This window comes from Rhinopithecus bieti, unplaced genomic scaffold, assembly GCF_001698545.2.
Source record: "Rhinopithecus bieti isolate Rb0 unplaced genomic scaffold, ASM169854v2 scaffold_5216, whole genome shotgun sequence".
NCBI lineage: Eukaryota > Metazoa > Chordata > Mammalia > Primates > Cercopithecidae > Rhinopithecus > Rhinopithecus bieti.
This window is the reverse complement of record NW_016805021.1, coordinates 3,024,499-3,047,334: the sequence shown is the minus strand read 5'-3', so window position 1 is coordinate 3,047,334 and position 22,836 is coordinate 3,024,499. Positions and strand designations below refer to the sequence as shown.

General features: G+C 35.0%; 1 protein-coding gene across 1 annotated transcript in view; it reads left to right on the top strand.

The window, feature by feature from the left end:
* The window catches only part of SSBP2 (single stranded DNA binding protein 2), a 338,402-nt gene that overhangs the window by 132,211 nt on the left and 183,355 nt on the right, over nucleotides 1-22,836 (top strand). Inside the window, exon 4 of the mRNA XM_017870897.1 lies at nucleotides 11,996-12,080. Coding sequence (XP_017726386.1) covers nucleotides 11,996-12,080 — 85 coding nt within the window. The remainder of the gene's footprint in view (nucleotides 1-11,995; nucleotides 12,081-22,836) is intronic.

The window sequence follows — 22,836 nt, the reverse complement described above, 5'->3', positions numbered from 1 at the left end:
TGGTAGGCACCTGTAATCCCAGCTACTCAGGAGGCTGAGGCAGATGAATCACTTGAACTTGGGAGACAGAGGTTGCAGTGGGCCAAGATCATGCCACTGTACTCCAGCCTGGGTGACAGAGTGAGACTCTGTCTCAAAAACAAAGCAAAAAAAAAAAAAAAAAAAAAAAAAAAAAAAAGAGAGAGACAGGCTCACCTAAAAAGGTAGGAGGAAAATCAGGAGAGTGTAGCATAATAGAAAACAAGAATAGGTGAGGGTTTCGAGAAGGAAGAAGAAAGGTCAGTAGTGACAATGGTGACTGCAAGGTAAAGTAATCAGAACGCATATGTCCTTTTAGGATTTAGGGAAAGGCCATCAATGACTTATAAAGCTGAGTAATGGGCTAGGAAGCAAGAATGTTTCAGATCGAGAAGTGACTTTGAAGGTAGGAAATGGGAAATGGTATATAGTCATTTCTTTAAAATGGTTCATCTGTGATGAGAAATGATACCTGGAGGAATAGTATAGATTAGAGAGAGAAGTTTTTCATTTTAGATGGGAGAGACATTTGCATGTTTAGTGTTTAAGAGAAGGAGTCAGTAGAGGGGCAGAGTCTGAAGATACAAGGGGAGAGGAGATGTTTAGTGGTTTAAAACCCCACACAAGGCCTGAGAGAAGGAGGTCCAAAGCACAAATGCTGGGAAGTGAGAGGGAAGAGGACCATCTCTACCCTTGTGGCAAGAGGAGATGCAGGGACGTTTGTAGGTTTGGTATCAAGAAGTTCATTTCTTCTATTCCTAATAAAATACTGTTCCTTATATGTCCCTGCCTCCTGCCAATCTGGAATGTTTGCATAGGGCTTTCCTTCTGAATTTAACAATTTCTGGAACCTAGATTAAGGTCCTTAATCCTAATATCGTAGCTTCCTCAATCCTGCCACTAACTGTCTAAATGCATGAGGAATTTCCCATGGAGTATTTTGCATTTGACTAGAAGAGAGTTTGGAATAGAAGACAGAATAGAAACGAAAGAGAAGTTTAGGTAATGTGCAAATAAAAGGAAGGGTTATAAAAATTATAGTACATTTGTTCTTGGGCTGTTATTACACATTTAATAATGATGAACACTATATAATGACAAAAGAAATGTTTAAGACATTTTAACAAAGCAGGACATAGTTGCATGTACAGTGTAGCATAAATGGGCATTAAGAGTAACAACAAAGAAAAATAATTTTGTTTTAATATGGTGGGATTACAGATGAAATTTTTTTTTCTGCAAGTATTTTTTTTTTTTTTTTTTTTTTTTTTTTTGAGGCGGAGTCTCGCTCTGTGCCTGGGGTGCAGTGGCCGGATCTCGCTCTGCAACTCCGCCTCCTGGGTTTTACGCCAATTTTCTCCTGCCTCAGCCTCACGAGTGCTGAGGATACAGGCCCCGCCACCTCGGCCCGCTAGTTTTTGATATTTTATAGTAGGAGACGGGGTTTCACCGTGTTAGCCAGGATGTCTCGATTCTGACACTTGATCGCCCTCTCGGACCTCCCAAAGGCTGGATTACAGTTGAGCCACCGCGACGACGCCTTCTGCAAGTATTTCTATTACTTGTAAGTAGAACTTTGCTTTCTATCTTCTCAATTTTCTTCAATATGTTCATGGTGTTTGTGGAGATGCAGGATGAGGCAAGGAGAAAGGAAAACATGTGGATTCAGTATCTCAGCTCCATTACTTATCATTTCTGCAAGATTTTGTTGTTTTCAGTCTCAGTTTTACCATCTGTAAAATGATGATGAGTCAAATTGATCTAGGGTTCAAAAAAATTAGTTCTTATTCTGATAGCTTTTTTTTTCTTCTGCAAAATAGGACATGAGGGTACTGAGGGTGGTGGTGGTGGTGATGATGGTAATGATGAATTTTTAAGAGAGTGAAGGATAGTCTTTAAAGAAAAGTTTGAAATAATTCTAAATAGACCCAGATAAATAACTGAGTAGAGCACACACAAAATATTGCCAGGCAGTGTTTAAATCCTAGTTAATATTGTAGTTTATAAATGCATTGTGACGCCAGTATGCCCAGGAATGTGACTTTTCTGCAGCAGCAATTGGTAGTCCATGTATTTGCGTGGACAAGTTAGGTGGGTTTCTTTTTTTTTTTTTCTATTTCTTCTATTAAAGAATTTCTTACTCAATACCATATACACTCATCTCTTAGCATCTTTAAAAGAAAAAAAAGCTCTCTTTGAGTGCCGTGCACGTGGTTTCCTTGGAACGTTATTTAATGCCGTCGTGTTTTTAATCTTTCTCCTGAAAGCATGCCGTACTAGAAGTCCCGTGGTGAGTGGAACCCACACTTGGTCAGTTGTGGTTGTGGGTTTCCCCTGTTTGTCTCATGTATGTAGGGCAGGAACAGGTGCGGTCTCTTGGTTCAGAGTTGTTCCAACGGTTCACTACAGTTAAGCACCATCATTGTGCTGTTTTCCTGGGGTGTAAGACTGGCATTTTGTATAATAATATAAAAGTCAAATTTTCTTTTTATACAGTATTTATGATATCCAAATCTAGCCAGTCAATACTTAACTTTTTTTCCAAATGTAATTGAGTCTCCTCACCTGTTGACACCTTTTCATTTTGTGTGTTTCCAATGAAGTCTACAAATGGGATAAGAGACCATTTTAGGAGTCTGACGCTCTTGGATCAGTGGATTAACAAAGTGAGGATTTTAAGAGTTTTCTATTACAGCATTAATTTTTGTTTCTTGCACCTCTTTCTCTTTTACATGCTTTCTCATGAATTTAACTTATTCTTACGCTGTAGATGTTTGATAATAACTTACTTAATACTTTGGCTTTTTGCTTCTGTAGCTTTTTTTTTTTTTTTTTTTTTTTAACCTCAGCTGTCAGACGGTGCAGCTTTTAAATGTGCCATTTTTTTTTTCCTTTTTCTGTGTCTGTTAGATTCAGGGGATCCCTTCTTTCATGAAGTTGGTATTTTAAGTAACCTAATTTGTACTTAGCCAGAGATATCAAATAAATAAGTAATGGGCACATAAGTATTTTTAGATTATATTTGTTCAATTTAAATCTAGTACATACAAAATATATAGGTATAGTTTTTTAATGTTTTATATTTTTTCCCCTAAAGCTACTGACATAGTCTTTGAGGTGCCTCCTTCATCTATATAAATCAATGATTCTGAATAGTTTTGGTCATGGGGTCCTCTGAGAACTGATGAGAGCTATGGATCTCATCTTTCAGAAAAATGCCCAGATCTTAAGCTTCCCTGATTATTGTGTTTAGCTAGCCATTACCATAGGCTTTAAATCCAGCAGATGCCTGACCTTCTTATCCTTAACTCTTTTGACCTGGACTTCATAATCTGTGCTCTAGGTTAGGGATTCAGGACTATAATAATTGTTGCCTTTTTAAGTTGCCCAGGAAAGCTGTTGCTGCTCTTGAGGTCTACATGATTTGGATAACATGTATTCTTCAAGAACTTACTGCTTGCTCATTTGCTCAACCTAAGAGTCCCTGCTGGATGGACCAGTTGTTAATTTTATGACTTCTTCTCATTTCCATTTTTTAATAGAATATTTTAAATTAGAATTGTTCTGTTGTTTAAGCCTTTTCACCAAATATTTAAGAGTGCAAAACCGTGTCGCCCTCAAGGAAATAAATAGTAGGAAAGATAAACAATTTAGAAGTATTAAAGCAGAAATAGCTATTGGTTTAATAATAATGTATTATAGACTTGATATTTGCTGAAAGAGTAGATCTTAAGTGTTCTTACCAGACACACACACAGACACACAAATTATGTGTGAGAGATGATGAATATGTTAATTAGCTTGATTTTGGTAATCATTTTCCAAAGTATATGTGTATCAAAAGTTCACATTGTACACCTTAAATATATATAATTTTTATTTGTCAATCATACCTCTATAAAGCTGGAAATAAACTTAAAAAAGAAATATGTACTGGTTATAATAGCAACACAGGAGCAATACTCACTTCAGCTTGGGAGAGTTAGAAAAGGCATCGTAGAGAAAGTGAATCTGAGCTGAGCTGAAAGTTGAGTGAGAGAAGGGTAATTGGGGCGAGGAATCATGTGAAATCTCAAAAGGGATGATCATACACTCAAGTAATGACAGGTAGTTTGGTATGGACCAGTTCATCTATAGGTCCAGTATTAGGAAGTGATAAAATATAAAGAGACAAAAGCAGGGGACAGATTATGAAGTCCTGCATATATTAAGGATTTGGGACTATAGCCCAAAGATTTTAAACTCGGGCCCTGATGTGATCAGATTTGTGCCTTTAGACACTCACTTGGCATCAACATAAAGATGGATTAAAGAGGGGCCGGGCATGGTGGCTCATGCCTGTAATTCCAGCACTCTGGGAGGCCAAGGCGGGTGGATCACCTGAGGTCAGCAGTTCGAGACCAGCGTGGGCAACATGGTGAAACCCCATCTACTAAAAATGCAAAAATTATCTGGGTGTGTGGTGGTGTGCCCCTCTAATCCCAGCTACTTGGGAGGCTGAGGTGGGTGAATTGCTTGAACCTGGGAGGCGGAGGCTGCAGTGAGCCGAGATTGCACCGCTGCATTCCAGCCTGGGGGACAAAGCAAGACCTTGTCTCAAAAAAAAAAAAAAAAAGATGGATTAAAGAGGGTTGAGAAAAGAGGCAGAGACTAGTAGACTCTAGTAGACTTGGGGGAAAAGTTGGCAAAGAGTGGGAGTGTTTGAAGATGTATGAAAAAGAGATACATATGACCTATGCAAAATAAGCAGAATAAAGTACCAGCGAGACGAGAGACAAAGACCTCAGAATGGAAGAGGGGAATTTTTGCCTTTAATATAGGATAGAGAAATTTATGTGATTTACTTTGTGGAGCTTTTTTCCCTTATTTCTAATGTGATTTCCCTAATCACTTTCTTTTCCTTTTTAGTTTACCCCATGCTCAGTACCCCAGTTTATAATACATTTAACTGAATCACATCCCCTTTGAAAACTTAGTTCTTGTTTGTACTTTTTGTTAAACATTCCCAACTCTTACATTAGTTCCAGAAACAAAAATGCCAATAAGCTTCTTCTTTCTGATGTTAATATGTTTTTTTACTTGTGCAATTTTAAAACATAGGCTTTTAAAAACTTTCTATTTAAAGTTTTAATTGCAGAAACTGTAACTCTTGATATGATGCCTTTTATAACTCTCATATCTCTTGATATAGTTTGACTGTGTCCCCACCCAAATCTTATCTTGAATTGCAGTTCCCATAATCCCCACGTGTGGTGGGAGGGATTTGGTGGGAGGTAATTGAATCATGAGGGTGATTCCCCCATGCTATTCTAGAAATAGTAAGTTCTCACACAATCTGGTGGTTTTATAAGGGGCTTCTCCCTTTTAGCTTTCATTCTTCTCCATGCTGTCACCGTGTGAATCTGCCATGATTATAAGTTTCCTGAGGCCTCCCCAGCCATGCAGAACTGTGAGTCAATTAAACCTCATTCCTTTATAGATTACCCAGTCTCAGGTATGTCTTTTTAGCAGCTTGAAAGCAGACAAATACACCTTTTTTTTTTTTTTTTTTGAGACAGGGTCACCCAGGCTGGAGTGTAGTGGCACAAACATAGCTCACTGCAGCCTCCATCTCCTGGGCTTAAGTGATCCTCCTGCCTCAGCCTCCTGAGTAACTGGGACTACAGGAACATACCACCATGCCCAGCTACTTTAATGTATTTTTTTGTAGAGATGAGGTTTTGCTGTTGTTGCCCAGGCTGGTCTCAAACTCCTGGGATCGAGATCCACCTGCCTCTGATTCTGCCTGCCGAAGTGCTGGGATTACAGGCATGAGCCACTGCAACCAGCCTATGCCAGCCGATACCTCATTTTTATTTAATGAAATAAAAATATAAAGCACCTTTTAAAGTGACTTTGGTCCCCTGTATTTATATCTTGAAATCAAATATATGTAACATTGTAGAGAAAATAAATTAAAATGTAAGATTATCCTAAGAATTCTGTTTTTTTCACCTGGCAGTGGAAAGTTGAATCTTGTAGTATGCTAGCACTCTAGTTTTTTAGAACCTAATGAATAATATCAGGTATAGCTAAGAATAACCAAATACCCACAGGAAAACAAGTGTAATGGCGTTAGTTAGCTTACTAGAATGGTATAATATTTATAATTGGCTTACTGGTTTTTACTCATCTGCTATGTCTTTCCTATAACAGGCAAGGTATAACCTGTTTGAGTTGAGGTAAACTAAGCATCATGTAAGACTCTGTAGGTAACAACGGGGCTAAGGAGGAGGCTGATAAGAGTGAGAAGGGAGGAAAAGTATTAGCAAGAGAGAAGGCGAAAAACATAGGCCATAGAGAATAAGACTAAAATTCAGCGTGGAAGAAGAGGAAGGCATGTGGAAAACAGAGGAAAATTTGGTGGGGAGAGAGCACTGTAAAAAACTGAGGGAATCTTCATTTAATGTGAAGGACTCGAAAGAAAAATGAGGCAAATGTTACTCAAGTTAATTAGAAAACTTCTTTTATTTCGCAATACTAGCTATATGAGACTTTTCTGTAATATTTTAGTACCTTTAAGTTTCTTTTAAAATTACTTTTGTGTATGTCATGTCTTTGTCTCTGTATAAAACACTGTAAAATACATAACATTTATTTTCTCTTTTTACATAAATCAAAAACTATTTGCCCAAGGTCACATTTCGAGTTAGAATTCAAGTTCCTGAATTGTAACCAGTGCTTATCTCAGTAACAGATATTTCTTAATCACAGAGCAGAATTCAGTGTCCCACTATTAATAAGTCATTAATTACATTTCCCATTTGAGCATTGTGAGTGGCTAATTCCAGGCAATATATATAAATGGGACTCAGAAGTTTTCTTTTCTGAGTCATGTCTATATTGAGGCATCCACGAATCCCTGGCAGCTGCATGTAGGGTAAGGGGGTGGTTGCCATAGGATAGTCAGGAAATGAGTTGGGGCATGGGGTCAAAGGTAGGCTAACAATGTGCTCACTGTCTTATTTGGGACAGGTATCCATCCCACTCTTGTAACAGCTGATGCTGCTCAGACTGCCACAACTGTAGAAACCTGCCCACAATCAGAATAAGGAGTCTTGCATTAAGAACTCTTAAAACCACACTCACGTTAGAAGCAAAATATTGTAATAATTAAAAGGCTCAAGCCCAGCTCTGCTACTGTGTGACTTTAGGCAAATTATTTAATCTAATTTAACCTAAGCTTCAATTCCTTCATCTACAAAGTGGGGATAATAATTAGAAGGATTAGATGCTGAATATGTGATACTTTGTGTACGATGCTTGAATATAGTACTTATTCAATAATGGTAACTATCTTTATTATATTTTAAAATAGAAATTTATTTCTAATCCAGGAGTATTGTGAGAATTTTATAAAAATGAAGCAAAATTTAATACTTCAATTTTTAAAGGTATTATAATATTAATACAAGTTATACATTTGGGGAGGTTCTAAGATGAAGAACAGGTACATACACATTTCATGTGAAACTGTTTTCGGTCTTGTGAATGGATAGTTTTCTTTAATAGAGATTGTCAGTAACTAACATTCATTGATATATTTTTGGGACAAAGACAAATGACTTCCTTAGTTATTAAGACTTGAACTTGTAACAGCATGGCTTGTTCCTCAGAAAAATTGTTTTCCATGGCATTTTATTGTTTTGTTTTGTCTTTTAAAAAATTTTTGTTTTCAGGTAGTCCTAGATCTGGCCAGTGGCATAAGTTGTATAATTATGTTAGCATTCCATCTTCTGGGACACATCTGGCATGTTTATTCACCCTTGTAGACTTCTCTGACAACCATTTCACTTTCTGTGTTCCCTTGAGATATTAACAAGCTACCTAAGTCATTTCAACTCACATCCTCAGGAATAGAAGGAGATACAGTGTTTGGATGAGAATCTTCAACTTGGGAATGCAGTATTTTCCCTTGATTTATGAGGGGAAGATTTTAATGATAATAAATTATATAAGATCAGAGATTTCAATACTTTGTAAGTTTTGCTTCTCTGTGTTCAGTCTCTGTCTTCATTTGTAAAATATAAAAATTTCACTTGTTTCTGCTTAGGAATAAAGAGACTGTATAAAACTCTGCAGTATTATTCATGATGATGAACCCAATACATTTCAAGGATAATATTTGCTTTCATGTTTTGTTTTGGTTTTTGAGATGGAGTCTCCCTCTGTCCCCCAGGCTGGAGTGCAGTGGGGGGAATCTCAGCTCACTGCAAGCTCCGCCTCCCGGGTTTACGCCATCCTCCTGCCTCATCCTCCCGAGTAGCTGGGACTACAGGCGCCCGCCACCTCGCCTGGCTTGTTTTTTGTATTTTTTAGTAGAGACGGGGTTTCACCATGTTAGCCAGGATGGTCTCGATCTCCTGACTTTGTGATCCGCCCGTCTCGGCCTCCCAAAGTGCTGGGATTACAGGCTTGAGCCATCGCGCCCGGCCTGTTTTCATGTTTAATCGTTGTAGGATTAGAGGAACTGAGAAACTCCTAAGTCTCAGGTTGTAGAGGGGCAAAGTCTGCATCTTGGGAGGTTCAAAATTTTCTGACCTTGGCCCTCTTGGAGATCAAGGAACAAGTACAGGGGATCATCAGAATAGCTTACTAAAGTACATCAGTAAAATCCTTCGACGTAAGCACAAATCAAGTATTGCTATGAAACTTACCTAAACTAAAAGGCCTACTTCTTTCTCTAGGACATAAGTCTACATTTTTGTATACTAATCATCACATTGTCATGATATCAGCTAAAAGCATTTGTTAAAAATATTAGTGAAATTTTTATATATGCTATATAACTTCTACATCTAGGTGAAGTGAGCAGTTTCGGGCAAGTGCGCAAGCAATTTTGAGTTCATCACTAGTTTTGGACCAGCAATCACATTTGTGCCATGGATTACATATCTTTTTATTTTCTCGGGTAGTGTATGGCAGCATATTATATAGACCAGGTGTTTAATGCATATTTGAATATTACTAGAAGAATATCGTTTTTACATTTTTTATTCGTGAAGGGTTTATAGAAATCTTCTGATTTTAACCTCATTATTTTCGAAATAAGGCTATAACATTATAATTAAGTGATTTGTCTACTAGCTCACAAAACCAAGTATGGATTAATTGCAGAATGTGGACTAAAATCATGTGTTTTGGTCTTACTACAGCCTTTGTTGTTGACGTTATGTTAAGGCCAATTGTTCTCAAATATTAGGGTGGTATTATACCAGTCACAATATAGGTTGAGCATCCCTAGTCTGAAAACCTGAGATCTAAAATCTAAAACTTTTGAGTGCCAACATGAAACTCAAAGGAAATGCTTATTAGAGCCTTTTGGAATTTGGATTTTCAGATTTGGGATGCTCAACCACTAAGTATAAGTATAATTAAAATGTTTCAAAATCACAAAAAAAAAAAAAAAAAACAAACAATTTATAATCTGAAGCAGCCTTCTGGTCCTTATCTAGTAATGACTCCATCTTGCAGATAGAGGCGATCTTCTGCAACTTGTTTTATAAATAGGCAAAATATAATTGAACTTTGCTATAAATGGATGAAATTTTGAAATGTTCTTTCCTACTGTGATTCTTAGAAGGAAGTAACATAATAATGCTTAATAAAATAGATGGGGCATGTGTGTAAAACTTGATATCATAGGCACTAAGAACTAAATTTGGTATTCTAATTTTTAATTTTATCATTTTAAATTTCGTAACATATCCTAGATTATAATAGACTTAATTATGAAACTTTGCTGATGAGTAGGGCTTTTTTAAAATTGAAGATTTACTGATCTTTAAAATGATAGAATAGACATTGTAAATGTATGGAAAAGAATACACACTTGTCCTAGATACTAAAATATGGGACCTACCTAGCACAAGGCTTGCCATGAGACATATTTTTAAAGGAGTTATTTCTTTGCCTATGTAAAACAAGATCATGTATAAGCAATACAGGATTCTCAGAAACACCACCTATAAAATTATCCTGTTTTAGTCACTTATTTTATAACCTCTAAGCTTGATCTTACAAACATTTGATCTTCCACTAAATCCATAAAGGCAAACATAAAAATAGAAGTAGAACAATGTTACTATTATAAGATAAATATTTAATTTAACTATCTATTTAGAAATAATTATTTCTGATGTTTATTTAATAACTCTTAGGGTATACTCCAACAATAAATCAATAAATTATTTTCCCTCAGTCCATTGTGTGAGATAATCTTTTAAAAGTACTACAATGGAATTATAAAAGTAATGTAATTGGAATAATTTTCAAGAGAGGTCTTCTGTTACTTGAGTGGAAATTAGGGAAATTAGGAAAGAAGCAGAGATACTATATTGTTTGTCATGTAATACTGCATATAATATTCTTTGATTAAATACAGTTTAAAGACCACATTACAAAACTTTGGTTTTAAGATCTTTGAAGTTCTTTAAGAACATGATTGCAATACATTGTAATGCATAACACACCTGATCTAGGTGAAAAACTTTTAGCTGTATCCTTGTTTATCTATGGTTCTGATTATTCCCAGTAGGACTGCAAGGATTTCAGTTACAACTTTCACTACTTTCACTCTCCTGAAAATATTGAAATTTACTTAATTTTATTTTTATTATTTTCTCTTATTTATTGCTTATTATAGAAACTGAAAAGGAAATAATGTTGATACTCAGTTTTTCACATTTTCCCCGCTGAGGGTAATCTTACTTTACTGAATTATGAACTTAACTTTGCATTGTAAGGCTTGCAGAATGTTTTCTCCTAGCTGAGAAGAGAGAGAGATCCAGACTAAATGAATCTTTGAAGGTCGAAACAAAAAGTCTGGCTTCAATTTACCAAGTTTTGTTGTATCCTCATCGTGTGTGCCCTCACCACAGTGACCTGCCTTAAAAATATATATGCATTTTAAGCTTTTATGCAAACTAATTATAGTGTTGATGATATTATTGATAATATGCTTGTTATATGTCAGACACTGTGCATATATGGCATAATTTCATCTTCTCAAAAACCCCATTTTATAGAGGAGGAAATTGTGTTTCCTTAAGCAACTTGCTTAAGGGCTGTCACAGCTGGTAATCAGCAGGTCTGACTCTGTCTCAGATATGTCCTGCTCCAGTGCCTGTGCTCTTAACTACTTGTCTTAATCTACCTTCCACTTTTATAGAGTGGGAAATGTGGAATAAAAAAATAATTCTATTGATAATTATAATTGCCTTTATTTATAACCAACACTTTAAAACATTTACTTTTCTGATTTTAGAATCCTTGCTTATGCTCATTATTAATTTAGTAATGGAAGGATGACCAGAGTCATATGTTTTGTAAGGAGCATAATTTTTTCCCCCCATAGTTTGCTTCACTTCCCACTGTTCCTGAATAGGAGAAAAAAAGAGGTATTAGGATGTCTTTTCAAAGTTACTAAACTATTTTGGTAATTGCAGGGAAATGTACCATTTTTAAGAAAATATATTTGCTTAAACAATGTAATTTAATGGTCAAGGTATTGGCCTATGAGTTGGACAACAAAATTATCTTTAAAAACATCAATGGACCACTTTATTCCTTAATTATTAAATTGGGATATTATTTACTGTTTCTATTCTTCATGGGAAAATAGTGGAAAGTATTACAGCTACTCCAATCAAGTGTTTTATATCACATAAACAGCCAATTATAAGAATGACAATTTTTAAATTATTGCTATAAAATTATTTTTTTAGGAAAGTCTTACTTAGCATTTCTGAAAGATGACTAGATGTTAACACTGTTATTGCATGAAGAGACTTGCCTGCATTTAAGTCTTTCAAATAAATATCTGTTCTGAAGATGAAACATTTTGTATAAAGAAAAACATGTCTTCTACTTTTGGAATTGTGATTTCTCATATTGGTGTTGTATGGTTTTCTTAATGTTACCATGATTACTTTTTTAGTGTATTTTGGGATCTCTACTGTGCAGCTCCAGAGAGACGTGAAACATGTGAACACTCAAGTGAAGCAAAAGCCTTCCATGATTATGTAAGTTAACATATAATTTTACAAAGTTATACTGTCATTTTTCTTTGTAACCACTGCTCTTAAAAAATACACTGGCTCATCTGTTGTTTTGGTACTTAAGAAATTGGTTGGTCTTTTTTTTCTTGAAAAGTAGGCTCATAACTTTAAATGTGAAATAGAAAGGGGCATTTGAGTCTTGTTAAAGCTTAGGATAAAGTGTAGGCCTAATTCTAAGCTATTAAAGAAATTTCTCATCTTTAAGCATGTCTGATTTGGGAAATTTCAGATTTTATGAAAATTAAATATATAGTAATTTTTTTATTCTATGAAAACATTCATTATAAGATTTCTGTAAATGATAAATTCCTCCCTGACACATAAGATTTTTGATTAAATATAGAAATACTCTGTTCTTCTCCTTTTGTAACTTTTGGTTGTATATCATAAGGCTAAATATCTTCCCTACTGAATTCACTTCCCCAAATAAAACTTATTGTGGATTAAAGGAAGTACCAGACAAGAGAGTAGAAGATTCTGTACAAAATGAAAATGTAATTTTTTTTTTTTTTTAATTCTTAAGGAACAGCAGTGGAGTGTCTCTGGCTTAAGCATTGTTTTTAGAAGAACTGCAAATCTGATTTTAGAGAGCTGATAGTATCAGAAAGTAGAACTGTGAAAAGAAAAAAAAACAGTAAAGATAAGAATGAGTAGATGGTATTATGAAGGGGCTGGGAAAACATGTTTGCAGAACTAACCATAAAAGAATGACAGATTGAGTTTAAGATGGAGGAAATCCAGTTTTCCTGGTTGAGAGGAAGTGAACTGGGGCTGGAGCCTGAGGAAATAACTGTTAGTAAGTACCTAAAACTTAACCATAGGGATACTTGTCAAGTTTGTAGAGGCTAGCATCATTCTGTGTAAAAAGCATTAAAAACCAGAACCAGCACTCAAAAGGGAAAAAAGACGTTGTTCCTCCAAGGAAAATAATTCAGCCTTAGACTGAAGAGTAGAAATGGCCAGAAGAATTATGCCCTCCAAAATAGCATGAGGAAGAGCATGCAGACTTGTGGGAAGTGAAAATCTTGGTTACCTGGCAGGGACTGTGCAATTTTTTAAATGTATACTAACCTTATTCAAGTGAGAGTGCTTGTGATTACCTCATCTGACATTGATTGTACTCATAAAGCTTGATAGGCATTGAACAATAGCTCTTGGGAACAATGTGAGTGAAAGGGATGCTACTGCAAATAAAAAGTAGAGAAAAAGTAGTTAAGGCAGGGCCCAGGACATAGGATTTATCTGAACAACCTCATTTTCTTTTTTTACCGTTGATTGACAGAAGAAATAAAGTAGAGATCCACCCATGAAGAATATGAGGAATTGGATAGAGTGGGGTACCCCATCTCATCTATTCCTTACACTAAGAGATGCATGCCTTGATTTGGCCTGTCAGTTACGGGAGATGTTGTCTCCACTAATTTTGATGGCATTAGAGAGTGCTATAGGAGATACAATATTTGATAGCCTACATTTTAAGAAATTAATCATATAAATATTTTTCCAAAATTACATTCTGTAGAAAGATGTGCCCTACTGTTCAATATGGAGATCTTAAGGGGAAAAGTGAACTGATTTAGCAGCTCTTTCTAAAAGCATTAGATAAATGATCATCATTGTTGTCATAGTCACTTTCATCATCATCATCATTTTGCATTCATGAGACACTTTGAAAATTTCAAAGTATTCACATTTATTTCCTTTAGAAATACATTTAAATAAGTTTTGGAAATGAACATTAGCCAGAGGTAGGAGTAAAATTCGAGTAGATTTTAAAGGAGGAACAAACCCTTACCATGTAATTTGGTCCTTAGAAAATATAGTTTAGAAAAAAATCAGTATTTGAATTTTATAACTCATCATGAATATTAGCACATTGTATCAGATGTTTAATATTAATTTAAATATTTTAAGAGATTTGATTTATTCTTGGATGCCATTTTTATTACATCTTAAAACCAATTTCTTTTCGTGGTAATACATCTCTGATTTGTTTTTTAATTGCAGGTTGGTGAAAAGATAGAGTTTGACCTACATGATTTTATATTACAATTGGATTTTTAAAAAATACATTAATTTCTTCTATGGTAATTTTCATGAATAGGATTTCCTAAATTCTTAATAGTAGATAATTTGTGAAAATGATTAACAAATTTATTTCTAACATGTAAATATAATAGTTTGAAAGACTTGGGGAAGAAAATGGAAAACACAGGAACAAACAATAAGATTCTGGTAAAATTCTAGAATGTTATATTCTGCATTTGAATTTATTACAGAATTACTTCTAAAATGGTAATTAATATGTTTACCTCCTGAATTTTAAAATACTTTAATAATTTAACATAAAGTACTCAAGGAAGCATCCTAAAAAATACTTTCTGCAGTAGCTGCATTTTTAGCAGAATGTTCACTTGCATGTATAAATGTTTAAAATTAGTCTTATTATTTTATAGTTACTTCCTATCTATAAGATTGAATGAATATTGACAAATAAACTACATTTTAAAAGAATTACTGGAGGCATAATGAGGTAAATAATAAATAATTATGTTAATTTGAAATAGGCCAAAATGTTAAAATGACTATCTTTTGATATTGGGATACATGATTTTATTTTGTCTGTATATATTACTGTATTTTCCAAATATCTGCAATTATTAATTATTTCATTTTCAGGAAAGTTACTTTAAAACAGATTAAATTTCATCTTTCAGTGAGTTCTAATCACTCTTCTGAGATTGGAAACTAAAAACTTAATGAAATAAAATTTAAATTTACCATGTTACACGCACAGGCATTTAGCATTTCTTATGAAAGACATCTGTTGTTTTTTGTATGTGCACATATTGAGAGACATCCATAAACTGAATAGTTGTAATTTTGAGCCATTCTAAAATTTATTTTTAACCACGTTACTGAGGTATGATTGACATACAAAAAGCTGTACATATGTAATGTGTAAACTTGATGTGTTTGGAGATTAGTATGCACCCATGAAACCATCATCACAACAAATGCCGTAAACTTATCTGTCACCTCCAAAAGTTCTTCTCCCCTTTTTGCTTTATTTTTTCCCTTTTGTGGTAAGAGTACTTAACATAAGATATACCCTCTTATGAAATTTTTAAGTATACAATATAGTATTGTTAATCATATGCCCTATGTTGTACAATGGATTTCCAGAATTTATTTATATTATAAGACTAGAATTTTATATAGATATGGATTTCTGAAATCCATAAAGAAATAAATGAAGAAACTAATGTGGAAAAGAGAGAAACAGAACAGGATGACTTTATTTAAAATTCATTTTATTGTAAAAATAATATATTTTTTTCAAAGTGTATTTTAAACAAACATCATAAGCCCCTTTCTCTCACTGAAATATTTTAAAATTATAATCTAGTTTCTGGTAAATGTGAAAAGATGATAATGGAAAGATCTTTATTCCTTACTATTTTCATGCTGATGTTACACTGCCTGTGATTGCTGCCAATAGTACCAAAAAATTTAAAAAACATGATATTCTTTCAAAAATAGCATGCATTTTTAACTTATAATTGGAGATGTAAGATTCATAAAATTTATAACTTACTATGGAAAATGTAGAAATCATAGAAAATAAGTTAAAGCTTTTTTTTAAGTAAAAATGTATCTAAATACCTTAGATTTGTAGAGCCACATTTTTATAGCCACTTCTTTACTTTTTACTTTTTATCCAGCTTCATTTAAAATGATTGTATTTTGGGCAACTTGGAAAAGTGAATATATCTCTTGCTTTTATTCTTTTCCCTTGGGTATGAAGGAAAAAAACAAAATATCATTAGCAAAACTCACCTTTCACTTACCCCAAACTATAAATTTGAATTATTGTGTTCTCTTGTTTTTGATGGGGGTTGGCAACTGAGATTAGAGGTTTATATCTTTTTAAAATAAACAAAAGCCTCACAATTTCAAGTATTGTGTCTTTGATGGAATGTATACAAGGAGATAAGTAATAGTTACTTAGCCAGAAATAATGGATAGAGCTATAATGATGTGACACTCTATTTTGTACTAACAAGAATAGGTTATCTGTGTGTGTGTGTGTGTGTTTGAGATGGAGTTTTGCTCTTGTTGCCCAGGCTGGAGTGCAATGGCATGATCTCAGCTCACCACAACCTCCGCCTCCCGGGTTCAAGTGATTCTCCTGCCTTAGCCTCCCGAGTAGCTGGGATTACAGGCCTGTGCCACCACGCCTGGCTAATATTTGTATTTTTAGTAGAGACGGCATTTCTCCATGTTGGTCAGGCTGGTCTCGAATTCCCAACCTCAGGTGATCCGCACGCTTTGGCCTCCCAAAGTGCTGGGATTACAGGTGTGAGCCATCACGCCCCGCTTAGGTTATCTATTTTCAGACTTCATGAAATGTCTATAAATTTTGTTGCATTTATTTTTAGTGTTAATTTCTTTTATTCTACATATATGTCATATGCTTTCCATTGTCTCTTGGGTTTAAAATCACAAACAACTACTCTTATAATACAAGGAATTTTTGGCAGCCAGCCACAGTAGATAGATATTATCAGTTCCCGAAGATCAGGTGCTTTATACTCTCTAGAAGGAAAGTCTCAGAATCTCTTGTAAAAGAAGGTACAGATATTTTCAAGGTGGTTTTAAAGTTTTTCTTATCAAAGTCAAACTTAACCTTAAAAATGCATACATTTGTTAATATCTTTTTAAAGAAGACAAGGGCACAACTACTAACAAATGTAACTATGCTGTGGGGAAGATTATCCTTGAGGGAAGTGATTTTGGTAGACATAATTTAGGATCATTCTTCTGACACAGATTTTCCTCAGTCACTTTGCAAGCTGGGAACCTCTGGCTGGTGATGCCACCTCCCCGCCAGGTCTTGCTTGACCATGCTGCCTGCCGCAGGAAGTGGTCCACCCACTCGGCCTGCCTGCACACCAGCTCAGTCTGTGGCTGGTCTGGGCATGCCCCAGCCCAACTGTGTTATAGCTTGTACCTGCACTTGGTAGTTCCTGAGTTCTTGTCCCACATCCAAGAAGAATGATAATACACTGACAATTGAAGGGTGAGAAGGGCAGAGAAGAATTTTGTTGAGCAATGAAACAGTTCTCAGTGGAGAGAGTATGCAAGGGTGGTTGAACACCTGCAATGAGGTGGTTTCTCTCCCAGTGTGGCTGAGCCCAGGGCTTTTACGGGCTTAGAATAGGGGAATGCATTCTGATTGGTTTGTGAGTATGCAAAAAAGGTTAAAGACACCACTCAAGGAGGGGCACAACCGTGTAAAAAACCAATTCAGGTAGGATAGGTGTATGTAAAATAGTTGAATGCTGGGAATCAAGCAGAGAAAAATGTACCAAATGGGAAGACAGATTCTCAATCTAGTCTGTGGGTTTGGCCTTTAGCTTGGCTTTCAGGCTTTAAACTGTCTTTGTCTTGGAGGTGGGGTTTCACCAGGGATGCACCAGGGAGGAGGCATTTGTCTGCCTCCTCCCACTGTCACTTCTATCATTTGTTTATTAACTTTTTTTGAAAAACTATTTATGTGCAAATTACTTGGATTGAAGCTACGGGAGGTGCAAAGATTTATAAAAATTTCTCCCTTTAGGGATTCATAATCTGTTTGGAAACGTACACGAGCTGTGTACATGAAGAGTTAACTGCTATGAGTGTAAACAGATAATAACCCTACACTATATAGGTTTAAATGCTGCAAATGTGCACTGGCTTTTGAATGATGACTAGGATTTGGATAAGAGAAGTACTGGGGAAGGTGTATCAGAGAAACTGGATGAAGTTGGAAAAATATAAGGTATATTTAAGGAACACTAAGCTGAGCTGTTTAACTAGAGTAGAAAAATCAAACACAGGATCAGTTCTTAGCTAACAGATGGTAGAATTTTAAAACTGTAAGGAGATTGTGAAATTATCCCACTTAAAAGTGGTTTCATGCTGAAGTCCCTGAATCCCTGGAGTATTGTGGAAGGGCCATAGATGGTGCCTAGGAATGAGAGAACACCCAATCATAGAGGTTCTTGGCTTCCTTCTCTTTTAACCAAAGCATTTCAGTTCTCCCCTATCCAAATTCCTTCTATTTTCTCTTTCTAATTAAATTGAATCTCCATATAATCAGTTACCCATGACATAAATGACTCTTCTTTTTATCCTCTTTATTGTTCTTCTTTACCTCCAACTAGTTATCAAAACTTTCAAATCATTGCCTGAACACTGTCTTTTCCTCTGTAATCCCACTTTGGATGCCTTAGGTAACGTCTTCATCGTTTCCAAAAGCATTACAATAGCTATTTCTGCATCTGACTCAAACCCCCACCCCCATTCTAGAATTAAGGGTTCTTGGTAAACTCTTGAGTAATAATTTTCATTTTAAAAAAATCTCTTTTATTCATTTACAACATCTCAATCCATTACAGTTCAAAAACTTTAAATAAAAAAGTTTGAAAACTGCTTATTTTAGTCATTTGAATAGATAAGAAATCTGGTACCTGGAGGGGTTAAGGACATGTCATTATTTAAAGACTGAGTGTGGTTTAACCACAAAAATTCAGGTTTTCCAATTTTTCATCTAGTACTTTTCCAACTACACTGGATGAAACTTTCGCTCCGTCTGCCATAGTCATTTTTTTAGCATATTCAAAAAATAGCAAATTATATTTTAGGATCATGAATCTGAGGGCATGATGAAGCCTGAAGAAAGACAAGGACTAAAGGCCAACGCAGTGAGGAGGCTATTCTAATAGTGTTGATATACGCTGAAAATTCAGCCCCTGAATTAAAGTGGTGACAGATAAAATGAAAAATAATGAATGAAAATGAAGAAGAAAAGAGATTGTCTAGTTGTAAGTACTGAGGAAGAGAGAAAGATTAAAAATAATTTGTAATTAATGTGGCTGATGATATGGACTTGTGATATGCTTAGCAGAAATCTGAAATTAGGGAGGAAGAACATAGAGAAAGTGGAATAAGGGATAAGAGTGGGTTAAATTAATGAAGTAGTAAAGGTAAAATAAGAATTGAGGCCTGGGGATAGAAAGGTGCGAAAAAGGCTCACATTTAAGGGGTGATAGGAAGGAAGAGACTAGCATGAAAACAAGGGAAAATACAACTCAGTGAGAGGTAAATACTTACCACACTAGGTAGACTGACGTAGATAGCGTAACTGTTATGTTCTGTAACCCAGTACATTTCCCAAAGCTGTTCACTGTTTCAGAATGCTTCCAGCTTGAACTCTGCATCCCAGGGCAACTAATTTGTTTGGTGTGAACATACTATTTTGAATATCTAAGATATTTAAAAGCTGTTTGTGGTTGTTGAAGCAAGACTTGAAACTCAAACTATGTCAATGGCTGAATGATTTTTATAGGGCACAATTTCATTTTAGAAGGTAGTCAAGTATTGTATAAGGGGGACAATTGGATTCAAATTTAGGAAAAAAATTAAATGGACTTAAATGATTCATGGCTTCTTCCAGAAGTTTTGGAAACTTAAATTAATAGGTAGGGAAATCTCTCAATGTATTAGCCCTTTCTTCATTGTAGCTGTATTTTAGCAAGCATGTATTGAATTACCAGTTAAGTAAAGAGCAGTGTAAAAATTCTCATACCTTAGGGAGGTAAGCATATTTAAAGATTGTAAAAATACATCATGTTCAATTTGATAGCCTAGTGGTTTGTACTTAGTTGGCACTCAATAAATATTTGATGAAAGAATGGCTGGATAAATGAAAGAATATACCTTCTTCAGGCATACTATTTCTGAATGAGGTGCCCCCAATTCTGCGGGAACATTGTACCACTCTTATGTGATTCTTTCAGTATTACTTCTTGCTTTCCTTTGATTGTTGTCTTGTCCTGCTTATCACCTTAGCTCAGCCCTCATTCTCATCATTATCCTATTTTTGCCATCCCTAAGAGAGATATGAGAAGGGAAAATAAAGGAAAATACCTTAGAAATGAGGTCATATTATAGTTTTATTATGGACAAAACCCAAATACATAAAGGAAATAGAAAGTCTTCAGATACCACAAAATGACGTCTGTCTTCTTTACAATAGTACGCCTTAATTCAGTGTGTATATTAGAAACTATGAGGATATTTTCCATATGCAAATCTTATCACAGCCATAATACACAAGGCTGGCTTTTTACTTTTTTCTCTAGCCTGGAATATTCTTGTGAAACAACATTGGGAGCTTGCTGTAAGTTAAATCTGTGGGACCTATTTCATCATAGGCCACCTACCTATATAGCCTTATCTTTTCCAGACCAGTAATATAACCAGTGATCTTTTCTTTCCATTGTCAGTTTTTCCTCTCAGAGGCCTATGCTTTTCTTTATGTGTAGGATTCTAACTTCATTCACTACAGAGAAATACAAGAGGTAACAATAACACTGGGAAGACTAAAGAGGATTGGGAAGCTCAACAAGATTTTACATTTGGAATGTAAATGGAAGCTACCTGTTTTTGTTTCCACATTCACATTCTTATTTATTTAGGAAGTTATGGGGAGAGTCAAATGGGTGGGACATTGTAAGTTCCCAAATCATTGTAAGAATGATTTAGAATACCTTCTTGCTTAATTTCTATCTTGTCTGGATGAGAGTTCAGACATCTTTGAGTTCAGACCACGACAGGATTGACCTGGCACCACTGCTATGTCTGGTAAAACTTGTGGTGTCCTTGGAGCCCTCTCACTTTTTAAATGGTCTCTCTGGGAGGTCACAATGAATGGGAGGGCACTTTCCTAGCTGGCCTCAGAAGTTCTCCCAGCTATTCAGCTGCCTTTTACTGCTTAGTTTTCATCAGCTTTTCACTTGCTGGGACTTTCAGACTAATTCTGCCTTTGAGAGAAACTAGGCTTTTGTGTTATTGAATGTTTGGGTTTAGTTTCTTCAGTGCCTCTGAGGTTTTAATAGCAGGTGTTACTTAGGGAACTTTCCTGCTTTTTAATACTAGTTTCCTTCAGTTACTCTTAGTCAGCTCCTAGATTTTCCTGGGTCAAAATTGTGCGTCTAGTTGGATGAATTTCTCTTTCTTATCTGGGAGATGCTCATTTCCAGAATAAAATGATTTGTGCCTTTGCTCAGGGACCAACCTGTTTGGATCTGTTTCCCAAATACTCTTTGAATCTGTTCTCAACCTTTTTTCCCCCATTTAAATTCTATTAAACAGGAGTCAACCTTGACAGTTTCCACCAGGGAGAAAAGTTAGGTTTTCTTCTAATATTTCTGCTTCTGCCTCTGAAAGCTCTCCCGTCATTCAGGGGAAAAACCAAGCTCTGCCTCTTAGTGAGTACTATCCCAGTGAAATTGTGAGACTGGCTTTCAGTGCTTTGCCTGGTGTGCTTTTCATTCAAACTACTAAGTTAAAATGCTTTTCCCTTCTTTTTTCTTAATTTTCAAAGTGTTAAAGTAATAGCAAGACTAAATTGAAACAAATAAATTATCTCAGTAAATTACTCTGAAGTTAAAAAATCCTAGTAGGATTTTTTCCCTTATTTTAGGAAGTTTATGAAGTGATAATTGCATATAGTAATTCAAACATATGTATAGTTCTTATGGGTTTTTAGCCCCTGTCTGGTGCAAAGGGCAGTAGTTGCTTACCTCACTCATATTGAAAGACTAGAATAGTAATAAAGGGAGATGGTTAGGGAACTAGAATTGATTTATTTAATTTAGATTGTTAAAAGAAAGACATTTAGGACTTTTAAAGTTGAACTGCAGTTCCTATGAAGCCCTTTTAATTTTTTTGTACTGACAATGGAAGTTAATTAGAAATCTAAAGAAGGAATAATTTATCATGTCATTAAATATTTCTAGAGAAAAAATTTGTGCATATTTTTTCTTGAGTAAAGTATAAGAAGATAGACTCTGTACTTATTTTACTATAGTAGGGCTGTCAAGAATAAGAACATAAGAACTCTGTTGAGGGAGTCAGTGAATTGAATCAGTTAAAACAGATTTATAAGGGTAAACAGTAATTCAGTTTAAGGTTTTAATTTTTGTAATTTAGATAGTCTAAGCTAGTAGGGAAAAATACTTTTTAATTAAACTGGTCCAAAATATTTAAAAATAAGCAAAAAGTAAATTTTTGTGAAATTTGAAATCTTTGGGGAGTTTCAATTAACAAATTTCTCAAGTAGTATTTTCAGTTTCAATGGAAAATACACTATCTTATAACATGTTACATGTTCAATAACATCTAAAATTATCCCTTAGTGCCTCTAAAACATATGAAACATTAATAAGTTTTAAAGAAAGTAACATTTTGTTTTGTATTATGAATAGAAACACTTAATTTTTAAGGTCTTGCTGCCACTTTATCTGGAAGTGACATCGTGGTAGCCTTGTGGCCAAATTGAACTTATTCTGGATATTAAAAATGTAAGCAAGACATGCAAGCTGATGCATCATGTTTATATTTGACAGATAATTAGTTCATATAGTTTAAATTACCATACCTATATTCTTTCTTTTTCTCCAGGGGGAATGAAAGATTTCTTTTTGTCTTAGATCAGCTAAAAATTTTTAGAATGCAGAAGGATAAATTGGAACTTGCTCCCTACTAGTCGTGTCCTCAGTCCACGAAAAGAAAAGAAAAACTTTTTCTTTTAATAAGAAAAAGTACCTCAGTCCCATTTTCTTATTAAAGTTGATTTTCTCATGGGTTTTCCTACCATTACTGTGAT